Source organism: Neoarius graeffei, chromosome 27, assembly GCF_027579695.1.
Source record: "Neoarius graeffei isolate fNeoGra1 chromosome 27, fNeoGra1.pri, whole genome shotgun sequence".
Lineage (NCBI taxonomy): Eukaryota > Metazoa > Chordata > Actinopteri > Siluriformes > Ariidae > Neoarius > Neoarius graeffei.
In genome coordinates this window covers 20,874,051-20,886,649 of record NC_083595.1, presented here as the reverse complement: position 1 = coordinate 20,886,649, position 12,599 = coordinate 20,874,051, and the positions used below count along the sequence as shown (strand labels likewise).

General features: G+C 43.1%; 1 protein-coding gene across 1 annotated transcript in view; it reads right to left on the bottom strand.

The window, feature by feature from the left end:
• Positions 1 to 2,835, bottom strand: part of ptpn5 (protein tyrosine phosphatase non-receptor type 5) — a 418,366-nt gene extending 415,531 nt beyond the window's left edge. Inside the window, exon 1 of the mRNA XM_060911789.1 lies at positions 2,665 to 2,835. Within this exon, the coding sequence (XP_060767772.1) occupies positions 2,665 to 2,835 (171 nt within the window). The remainder of the gene's footprint in view (positions 1 to 2,664) is intronic.
• Positions 2,836 to 12,599: the final 9,764 nt, after the last annotated feature.

The following is a 12,599-nucleotide window of genomic DNA, read 5'->3' as shown; positions in this document are numbered from 1 at the left end:
TTTCCCAGTACCATTGTAGATTGTCCAAGTGCTCTTTTGCAAAATTCAGGCATGCAGCAATGTTCTTTTTTGACAGCAGTGACTTACTTCTTGGTGTCCTGCCATGGACTCCTTTCTTGTTCAATGTTTTGTGTATTGTTGACTCATGAACAGAGGTGTTAGTTCTAATGACATCTTCAAGTCTTTTGCTGTCACTCTAGGATTCTTCTTTACCTCATTAATGATTTTGTGTTGTGCTCTTGAGGTCATCTTGGCGAGGCGCCCACTTCTAGGCAGAGTAGCCACAATACCTAATCGTCTCCATTTATAGACAACTTGCCTGACAGTAGACTGATGAATACCTAAGATCTTTGAGATGACTTTGTAACCCTTTCCAGCCTTATGTAAGTTAACAATTCTTGATCTTAGGTCTTCAGATTGCTCTTTTGTGCGAGGCATGATTCCCATCTGGATATGTCAAAAGTTCAAATTCAAACTTTTCAGGGGTTTTTATCAATCAAAGTAATTCTAGGGCATACCTCTGAACTCGTTTCATTAAATCGAACCCAGGTGTGCTAAATTCTGACTGCGATGAGCTTTTTAAAAAGTCATTAGCTTAGGGTTCACTTACTTTTTCCAACCTTCAGTTTCACAGTTTGAATGATTTATTCAATATGGTCAAACATTATTTGAAAATCTGTGTATCTTTAGTTATAGGAGACTGTCTTTGTTCATTATTGTGACTTATATGACTTACATACTTTGATTGTATACTGTATCATTTTGAGACCTCAAAATTATTTCCGAGGAAAGTCCAGTGTGAGCAAGCATGCATCAGATCCTTTCAGAATCTAAGAGGGGATTGGTAGAGATATGTTTGGCATGCTTGAAACTGATACAGACTGCTTTGATTGCTTCTTGATGCTTGAAACTGCTACAGGCTGTAGTGACAAGTTGCTACTTGTTTTGGCTAAATCCTTGAGATTTGTTTTTGCTTGTATATCTGTACTCTGTTTAATGAAGGTTATTTTGACCAGTAATATTTCTCTTCTTTCATAAGGTAATCCTACTGATTTGATGTAATGTCACATCACCTATTTATGCTACCCTGTCCTACATGGATAACTTAGCTTCATCAATCACATCATCATCATCCAGTCATATAGCTACAAGACACTCTTGAACGTGAATATATATGAATGTTTGTCCTACAATAAGCCAAGTAACATATCTGAACAGCTGTGTCTGCATCAGTGACTGTCGGTCCCGGATAGATCCATGAGGCAGAATCTCTTGGGCAGCAGAGGTCGATATTCCTAGATCACACTGTCAATTCAACCTCCTTCAGTACAGACTGATCAAAACCTATCAGACAGTATGTTGAAACTGAAAACAATGATTTGTAAATAATCTTTGACCTGTCGTGCACTTCAAACAATACAATACATTGTTTGACGTTTTACCTCATGGATTTTATTTTATTTTTTTCAAAATAAACACGTTTTTGATTCTTGCAGCACATTTCAAAAATGTTTGGATAATAAAGCATTTGCCATTTTGTAATTTTGCTATTCCTTTTCATAACACTTAAAAGATGTTTAGCAACCGAGACAACAAAAAATGAATTGTTTCAGGTGCTATTTTGTCCTATTCTTCCTGCAAACAGGTCATAAGTTGTGCAAGTCTGAGGTTGTTGTCTTATTTTGTGTTTCAACATTCATCACACATTCTCTGTTGGGGACAGAAGGGACAGGCATCCTCTTCTTCCACAGCTTTGTAATGTGTGCAGAATGTAGTTTTCCATTGAGCATATGTTGCTCCAAACTCTCAGTGTATTTTTCTGGAATTAGTGCTGCCATCACAGAAGTGATGGTAAGGTTTGCCAAGGTCACTCACGCAACCCCACACCATGACATTTTTTTTTTCTGGCTTGGCCTGGGGATTTGTTTTCTGTTTGCTGGTTTTAAATGGTCAATAAATTTGTCCAAAATATTGGGCCCCAAATATATTTTGGGTAACCAATATCTGTAATTTTTTTTTTTGAGAATTTGGAAACAGGTCAGTATTATAGTTCAAATTTAACTGTAATTGAACTCTGTTACATAACACTTCCTCATTTAAAAATTGTGAAAATGGCAGTTGCAATACAGTTGCCAATATTTAAACACTGACAAAGCACCACCAAACATATTAGCTTGGAATTCATAATTGCATTAGCTCGAAAAATTGTATCACCATGCTGAATACCAGTTGCATACCACCATTAACATACCAGTTTCTTGGGATATTTTGACATATTTTGGGATATTTTATCTTATAGTGAATCCAAGTATTCTTTTGGAAAACCTTTTATAAGCAAATGGGAGACACTTTTAGTTATTTCTGAAAGGATGAAATAACCATCTAGCATTCCTGAGCAACACTGCATACAGCACTTTTCCTACATTTATGAAAAGTTTATAGAGTACCTGTGAGCATAGACAAAAAGCTGATTGTGGTCTTAAATTTATTTATTTATTTATTTATTTATTTAAATCATTGATGGATTTTTTTAATCCCTCTTTCAAGTCACTTGTGTCATTAACAGATTATCTCAAAATGCTACTCGGGCTGGTCTTTTGATTAGAAATGTCAAAAAAGAAAAATGTTGCATAGTGGCTTTGCGTAAAGTGTATGTAGACTCACTATAACTTGAGAGAGAGTATATAGAAGAATATATGCTGCAGCTGTAATGCTCGCTCTCCACATTCTCCTCCACAGAGATGCTGGTGGAGGGTTAGGAGTAAGTGAGACATCAATCTCTTGTTCTGTTAGCATGTCTTGTTCATCAGGAAGCTCTGCCATGCTGCTCTTCATCCAACTTCCTGTAAGAAATAGAGTCAATTACTTCAGTTAAACAACTGTACAGAAAATGCGTTCTTTATTTTTTTTCTTTGTAAGAAAATTACTTATGATCCCTTATGACTACACTTGCAGACATGCCAAAATGTAACTACAAAGTGACAGAAAGATGTAATATCAGTACTGACTTTGTAAGTAGTATCTTCAGTTCTAATTTGACTCTTGGACAATCAATGGCTTTGTTTACATGCAAAGATTCTCACCAGTGTGAATCAATTCATTGCAACTGTAAATTCAGAATGTATGTATTCTAAGCTGGACAGTTTGTGTAAAATTTTCATTTATGTGCATTGTAACATGCACATAAATGAAAATTTTACACAAACTGTCCAGCTTAGAATACATACATTCTGAATTTACAGTTGCAATGAATTGATTCACACTGGTGAGAATCTTTGCATGTAAACAAAGCCTGATTACATGTAACTGTAATCAGATCCAAATCCATATGTGCATATATGAAGTGGTAGCATATGAGCATGTGAGTCTAGTCAGCATATTTAGCTTTTTAATTGTGCTACTTAAGTGTTAAATTATTTCCATCACAACAGAGCCTCATCCAAGTGTAATTATTGAACAGACAGCAAGAATAAGAATGTGAGCACAATAAAGTTGCTCAACATTTCATATTTTCATGACATTCTAGAACAAGAATACTCTCATTGTTGAGAATACAATACATACACGTTATCCTTCAGTATAAGGCCTTTACTCATCTTTTAATGACTTTAAAAGCAACTGTCTGGGAACAACTGCATAAGAAATGCAGGTCGGTTTGACATCCTTCCCACCACTCACCCAAGCATATCATTATTTTAAACATCTCATCTCATTATCTCTAGCTGCTTTATCCTGTTCTACAGGGTCGCAGGCAAGCTGGAGCCTACGTATCCCAGCTGAATACGGGCGAAATGCAGGGCACACCCTGGACAAGTCGCCAGGTCATCACAGGGCTGACCAGAAACATGATAATTAATAATTTATAAACATCCTTAAATATTCTTCTGTTTCAGTAATTCTACAGAGTGTATGAGTTTAGTTTTATTTGGAAATTACATTTTTTTCCTCAGTTTTTGTTTAGCAGTTCCAAAAGTGAACTGAAGAAGTTGACTGCAATAGTAGAGCAATTTTGACAGCTCTGCCACAATATTAGCTTTGTGATACAATTAATTAAAAATGGTATAGTCAGGTTTTGCCTTCAAAATAACATTATTAAAAAGCTTTCCCAGGTTTCAATAGGTTTACAATTTCCTGTCAGGAATTAGTAGTGGAGGTGGATGCAAGTGCAGATAATGTATTATTCATTATGCAGTATGTTTTGAGAGGAGGGGGGTTCTCCCTTCAGTCTCTTCTTCAGGAAGTGTAATGCATGGGTTAATCTTCATTCCAGAACTTCTGTGGCTCATCTCTGTATTTCTTCAGAAATTCTAGGCTGACCTTCTGAGTCTTACTCCTGATGAATGGTTTGCATGTTTTGGTATGGGCTCTATATTTCTGCTCTCAAAGTTTTCTTCAAACAATGGCTTGTCATACCTTCACCCCTGCCTTATGGAAGTTGTTGGTGATGTCACTGACTGTTGTTTTTGGGTTTTTCTCCACAGTTCTCACAATTCCTGATGGATTGCATCTCAATATGATACACCAGCTGTACCAGTGCAGAGAGACGAACTGTGCAGAAGGTCATCATCTGTGCCCAAAGAGTCATCGGAGCCCAGCTGCCACCTCTTATCTACAGCTCCTTCTGTCTCTGTAGATCCATTACCATTTGCAATGACCCAACACACCCATTGCCACTTTTTCACTCTTCTTCCCTCTGGAACGTGCACCAGAGCCCACACTGACAGATTGAGGAACAATTTCTAAACCAGAGCAATAAACCCTCCTGAACCAATCCACTTCAGATTATAGGACTATAAGATTATATTTTATGTGTCAACATACAGTGGTGCTTGAAAGTTTGTGAACCCTTTCGAATTTTCTATATTTCTGCATAAATATGACCTAAAACATCATCAGATTTTCACACAAGTCCTAAAAGTAGATAAACAGAACCCAGTTAAACAAATGAGACAAAAATATTATACTTGGTCATTTATTTATTGAGGAAAATAATCCAATATTACATATCTGTGAGTGGCAAAAGTATGTGAACCTGTAGGATTAGCAGTTAATTTGAAGGTAAAATTAGAGTCAGGTGTTTTCAATCAATGGGATGACAATCAGGTGTGAGTGGGCACCCTGTTTTATTTAAAGAACAGGGATCTATCAAAGTCTGATCTTCACAACACATGGTTGTGGAAGTGTATCATGGCACAAACAAAGGAGATTTCTGAGTACCTCAGGAAAAGCGTTGTTGATGCTCTTCAGGCTGGAAAAGGTTACAAAACCATCTCTAAAGAGTTTGGACTCCACCAATCCACAGTCAGACAGATTGTACATCCTACAAATGGAGGAAATTCAAGACCATTGTTACCCTCCCCAGGAGTGGTCAACCAACAAAGATCACTCCAAGAGCAAGGTGTGTAATAGTCAGCGAGGTCACAAAGGACCCCAGGGTAACTTCTAAGCAATTGAAGGCCCCTTTCACATTGGCTAATGTTAATGTTCATGAGTCCACCATCAGGAGAACACTGAACAATGGTGTGCATGGCAGGGTTGCAAGGAGAAAGCCACTGCTCTCCAAAAAGAACATTACTGCTCGTCTGCAGTTTGCTAAAGATCATGTGGACAAGCCAGAAGGCTATTGGAAAAATGTTTTGTGGACAGATGAGACCAAAATAGAAATTTTTGGTTGAAAGGAGAAGCGTTATATTTGGAGAAAGGAAAACACTGCATTCCAGCATAAGAACCTTATCCCATCTGTGAAACATGGTGGTGGTAGTATCATGGTTTGGGCCTGTTTTGCTGCATCTGGGCCAGGATGGCTTGGCATCATTGATGGAACAATGAATTCTGATTTATACCAGTGAATTCTAAAGGAAAATGTCAGGACATCTGTCCATGAACTGAATCTCAAGAGAAGGTGGGTCATGCAGCAAGACAACGACCCTAAGCACACAAGTTATTCTACCAAAGAATGGTTAAAGAAGAATAAAGTTATTGTTTTGGAATGGCCAAGTCAAAGTCCTGACCTTAATCCAATCGAAATGTTGTGGAAGGACCTGAAGCAAGCATCCCAGAGTTGAAGCTGTTCTGTATGGAGGAATAGGCTAAAATTCCTCCAAGCCAGTGTGCAGGACTGATCAACTGTTACCGGAAATGTTTAGTTGCAGTTATTGCTGCACAAGGGGGTCACATCAGATACTGAAAGCAAAGGTTCACATACTTTTGCCACTCACAGATATGTAATATTGGATCATTTTCCTCAATAAATAAATGACCAAGTATAATATTTTTGTCTCATTTGTTTAATTGGGTTCTGTTTATCTACTTTTAAGACTTGTGTGAAAATCTGATGATGTTTTTGGTCATATTTATGCAGAAATATAGAAAATTCGAAAGGGTTCACAAACTTTCAAGCACCACTGTGATCATGTGAAGCTATTACTTGACTTGCACTGTAGTGACATGCTTGCACTAAATTGCAAATTATATACTGCATTGCTACTCATGTTTAACACAGCACTGCTTACTAACCACACTACCACATTAAAATTACAACTTGATACACATAAAAAGATCTATGCTGTTTTATATCAGTAGTTGTCTAAGACCATGACCCATGCAGACACATAATATGTACAATGCCTTACTTTTTTCCACATGCTTATTTATCTATTTTTACATTATATCTATATTTCATATTTATATTTTAAAAAAAAATTGGGACACAGTAAAATATAAATAAAAACAGAATGCAATGATTTGCAAATCATGGAAACCTTATATTTAATTGAAAATAGTACAAAGTTGAAACAGAAATTTTATTGTTTTTAAAAAATATGTGCTCATTTTTTATTTAATGGTAGCAACATGTTTAAAAAAGTTGGGACAGGGGCAAAATAAGACTGAAAAAGTTGTGTAATGTTAAAATAAACTGGGGGAATATTTCACAATGAATTAGGTAAATTGGCAACATGTCAGTAAAATGACTGGCAATCAAAAGAGCATTGCAGAGGCAGCCTTTCAGAAGGAAAGATGGGGAGGGGTTCATTACTCTGTGGAAGACTGTGTGGCCAAATAGTGCAACTTTTTGCAAATAGTGCAACGATTTGCTCATTTATTTGACAAGACAAGGCCAAACTGTATTTTGCAAATACAACCCAAACAGCATCCTGAACAAGTTGGGACGCTGTGTAAAATGTAAATAAAAACAGAATGCAATGATTTGCAAATCTCATAAACCCATATTTTTTCACAATACAACATAGACAACATATCAAATGTTTCAACTGAGACATTTTACTGTTTCATGAAAAATATTAGCTCATTTTGAATTTGATGGCAGCAACACATCTCAAAAAAGTTGGGCATGGGCAGCTTGCACATCTGGAAAGGCACCATCAATGCTGAAAGGTATATACAGGTTTTAGAGCAACATATGCTCCCATCAAGATGATGTCTTTTTCCAGAGAGGCCTTGCATATTTCAATGCTGAACTGGCCTGACTGAAGTCCAGACCTTTCACTAACTGAAAACATTTGGCACATCATAACATGAAAAATATGAAAAAGAAGACCCAGGACTGTTGAGCAGCTAGAATCCTATAACAGGCAAGAACGGGACAATGTTCCTCTCCCAAAACTCCAGCAAATGGTCTCCTCAGTTCCCAAATGTTTATGGACTGTTGTAAAAAGAAGCGGGGATGCTACATAGTGGTAAACATGGGCCTGTCCCAAATATTTTTGGTATGTGTTGCTGCCATCAAATTCAAAATTACCTTCTGTTTTTCTTAAAATGGTACATTTTCAGTTTAAACATTTCAGGGCTCGAAATTCGCAGTGGTCCGGTCGGCCGAGGCAACTTAATTTGTCATTTGGCGGGTAATTCCTGTCACTAGCCAGCCCGGCTGGCTAGTTGAAAATAAAAAATATATATGAAGCGAAGATTCAGACACACCGTCAACTAAAGCCGCCACATATTAAGCATGTGCCGTGTCTGTGTTAATCGATGTGTTTATCAGCAGGACGGAAACTACTGAAGAATTCCGAATCATATCGTGTGCAAGTCAGGCTGTCAGTTTTTTCACTACTGCGCATGCATATAACGTATCTCGTTGAATATCGTGGTAATCACGTGTAGTATTGGACCAGGTGGGTGGAGCACAGAAGCACGGCAGGCCAGAACTGATTTCTCAATGAACTATTTATTGCTAGCTTTTCAGCCTTTTATCACTTCCCAGCCACGTGCGTGCACACACACACACACACACACACACACGTTCTGGTTGGGGAGAGAGAGCTCCCTTTCTCTGCTCCCCTCTCCTTTTAAAGGGTGCGGTCACTGGGGAAGACACACAAACACAGGTTAATCCCCATCAGGTGCAATGATTCCACCACTTACCTTCCCTGACTCCGCCCTCCATTCACAGACCGACGCTTGGCCATGCCCCCACTGCCACATCACATTATCAAATTCAATAGATGTGGCCACATTATCGGCCATTTAAATACGTGTGTTTTTTTGGTGTTTACATCTGCCAAAGTTACGTTGCGATGTGGAATTTTCTAAAAGGTGTACAGAAACCGCCAGAGACAGGAACAAAGCGACCTCGGTCTGAAGAGAAGAAAAAGGCTGCCGATAAAGCGTACAAGAAGGAGAAACTGTTAGGGTTTTGCTGGGATTCGAACACAGGTTATTGGTGTGATAATCCAGCAAACCCCCACTAGGCCATGACTCAAGTGCAGAGGGGGGAGGCGAAAGTAGAGTATCAAAAAAAAAGTTTGTTTACACTATTTACAATCCAATGGGGGCAGCACGGTGGTGTAGTGGTTAGCGCTGTCGCCTCACAGCAAGAAGGTCCGGGTTCGAGCCCCGTGGCCGGCGAGGGCCTTTCTGTGCGGAGTTTGCATGTTCTCCCTGTGTCCACGTGGGTTTCCTCCGGGTGCTCCGGTTTCCCCCACAGTCCAAAGACATGCAGGTTAGGTTAACTGGTGACTCTAAATTGACCGTAGGTGTGAATGTGAGTGTGAATGGTTGTCTGTGTCTATGTGTCAGCCCTGTGATGACCTGGCGACTTGTCCAGGGTGTACCCTGCCTTTCGCCTGTAGTCAGCTGGGATAGGCTCCAGCTTGCCTGCGACCCTGTAGAAGGATAAAGCGGCTAGAGATAATGAGATGAGATGAGATGACAATCCAATGGAAAAAACAAAAAGAAAATCCAAAAGCTCAGAAGATAAACCAAAATAAAAATATCCAAAGGTAAAATGTCCAAAAACAAAAGGAAAGGCAAAATGCTGAACGCTCAGAAGATCAAAAAGGTACAAAGTCCAAAGAAAGCAAAAATATCAAACACACAAGGGCACAGGCAAGATACGTGGGACAGAGGAAACTAGCACTAGACAGCATAGCATAAAGACTCCGTGACAAGGGAACAAACAGAGGGGTGTTTATACACAAACTAATTAAGGAACAGGGTGGGGCAGGAAACAGGCAATCAAGACAAACACAAAACACAGTGGCGGCCTCTAGAGGCCAAAACAGTCCCAGTCCTAACAGGACCCCCCCCCCCCCCCCCCCAGTACCGTCTCCTGACATTCCCAGGGCGATCCAGATGGGCCGAATGGAAGTCCCGACAAAGTCCTTTATCTAAAATGTCCTGGGCAGGGACCCAACAGCGTTCCTTGGGGCCATAGCCCTCCCAGTCTACCAGATATTGAAGCCCGCCGCGGACCCGGCGGGAGTCAAGCAGGTGATGCACAGTGAACACAGTCTGACCCTGGAAGATGCGGGGGGGGTGGGGGATTCCTAGGGGCAGGGGCATATGTGGACGTCAGTACAGGCTGCAACAGGGAAACATGGAATGTGGGGTTGATCCTCAGAGTCCGGGGCAACTGGAGCCGGTAGGCGACAGGGTTCACCCTGCGCACCACCTTGAAGGGGCCAATGTAGCGAGGAGCAAGCTTGCGGTTCTCCACCCGCAGCGGAAGGTCCGTGGTGGACAGCCAAACCCGCTGCCCAGGGCGGAAAGAGTGGGCAAGTCTTCTATGGCGGTTGGCCTGAGTCTGGTTGGTTCTGGAGGTCTGGATGAGGGTCTTCCTGACCTTGCTCCAGGTCTTGCGACACCGTCTCACATATTGGTTGACCGAGGGCACCCCCATGTCCTCCTCCTGGTCCGGGAACAGAGGTGGCTGGAACCCGAATTGGCACTGGAATGGCGACAGCTTGGTGGCCGATGACTGCAGGGTGTTGTGGGCATACTCTGCCCATGGCAGCCAGGTGCTCCACAATGTCGGGTTATCCATGGCCAGGCCTCGCAGGGTGGTTTCCAGGTCCTGGTTGAGCCTCTCCGTCTGGCCATTGGACTGTGGGTGGAACCCAGAGGAGAGGCTGGCAGTGGCTCCGATGACCTTGCAAAACCCGTGCCACACTCGGGAGGAGAACTGGGGCTCCCGGTCTTAGACAATATCCTGTGGGAGACCAAAGACTCGGAAGACGTGATTGAACATTAGTTTAGCTGTTTCAAGGGCAGAAGGGAGCTCGCACAGTGGTATAAAGCGGCAGGCCTTGGAGAATCTGTCAACTATGACCAAAATGACAGTGTTACCTTGTGACTCAGGGAGACCCGTGATGAAGTCGACTGCCATGTGGGACCAGGGAGGCCGGGGAATGGTCAGAGGATGCAGGAGGCCCTGGGGATGCTGTCGTGGGTTCTTGCTTCTGGTGCACACCTCGCAGGAAAGGACGAATGACCTTACTTCCTTCTCCATGCTTGGCCACCAGAAGCGTCTTCTCAAAAAGTCCAGGGTCCTTCGAGCTCCCGGGTGGGCGGTGAGAGGGGACGAGTGACCCCACTGGAGAACCTTGGCCCGGGCTTGATGTGGGACGTACAAGAGGCCCGGTGGCCCCGTCCCAGGACCGGGGTCCTGGTGTTGGGCTCGTCGGACGGCTTCCTCAATACCCCAGCAGACAGGGGCCACAATCCGGGACACAGGGATAATAGGCCCAACTTCGCTCTCCTTGTTGGTGGGAGCGAACAACCTGGAAAGCTTGTCAGGTTTGGTGTTTTTGGAGCCGGGGCGGTATGATAGGGTAAAGTTGAACTGACTGAAAAACAAGGCCCACCTAGCCTGTCGTGGATTGAGTCTCTTTGCTTGCTGGAGGTACTCCAGGTTCTTGTGGTCCGTCCAGACCAAAAATGGATGTTGCGCTCCCTCCAGCCAGTGCCTCCACTCCTCAAGGGCCAGTTTAACTGCTAGCAGTTCTCGATCCCCCACGTCATACCGGGACTCCGCAGAACTCAGGTGGTGGGAGAAGTATGCGCAGGGGTGCAACCTTCCTTCCGAGCATTGAGAGAGGATTGCGCCGACGCCGCTGTCCGAGGCGTCTACCTCGACGATGAAGGATTGTGAAGGGTCCGGGAGGACCAGAATGGGTGCCGTGCAGAAGCGGTGCTTGAGGTCTTTGAACGCCTTTTCCGCCTGAGGAGACCAGACATAAGATCCACCTGTCCCTTTGGTGAGGTCCGATATGGGTGCTGCTACAGAACTAAAGTTCCTGATAAACTTGCGGTAGAAGTTCGCAAATCCTAAGAACCGCTCAACCTCTTTGACGGACTTGGGGGTGGGCCTGTCCCGGACGGCCAGGGTCTTGGCTGGATCCATCTGGAGTTGGCCTGTCCGTACAATAAAACCCAGAAAGGAGACCTCAGGAACATGAAATTCGCATTTCTGGGCCTTAGCGAACAGATTGTTCTGTAGCAGCCTCTGGAGAACCTGGCGGACATGGTGGCAGTGCTCCTGCACGGTCTTGGAAAAGATTAGGATGTCATCGAGGTAGACAAAAACGTACTGGTTAATCATGTCCCTCAAGATGTCGTTGATTAGGGCCTGAAAAACAGCTGGTGTGTTGGTGAGTCCGAAGGGCATCACCTGGTACTCATAGTGCCCAGACGGGATGTTAAAGGCAGTCTTCCACTCGTCTCCCTGTCGGATACGGATGAGGTGGTATGCGTTCCGTAAGTCCAATTTGGTGAAGACAGTGGTGCCTTGGAGCAGATCGAACGCTGTGGACATCAGCGGAAAGGGATAGCGGTTGCATACAGTGATCTTGTTCAGACCCCTGTAATCAATACATGGCCGGAGCCCCCCATCCTTCTTGCCGACAAAGAAGAAGCCGGCACCAGCGGGTGAGGTGGCGGGTCGAATGAACCCAGAGGCCAAGGCATCCTTGATGTACTCCTCCATGGCCTTGCATTCTGGCTGAGAGAGGGAAAACAGTCTGCCACGAGGAGGGGTAGTCCCAGGGAGCAAGTCGATGGCACAGTCGTAGGCACGGTGCGGAGGAAGAACGGCGTCCCTGCTCTTGCTGAAAACTTCCTTGAGATCCCAGTACTCTGTGGGAACTTGAGATAACTCGGTGAGATCAGGAGGCTCGGCAGGAGACACAGGAGAGCTAGAGAGCAGACAAGAGGCATAGAAAGCAGGACCCCACTCCACAACCTGGCTAGTGACCTAGTCTATACAAGGGTTGTGGCGGGTGAGCCAAGGAAGACCTAGAATAACTGTGAACTCTGGTGAAGGAATCAGGTGCAGGGATATTTCTTCCTTGTGACTTTGAGAC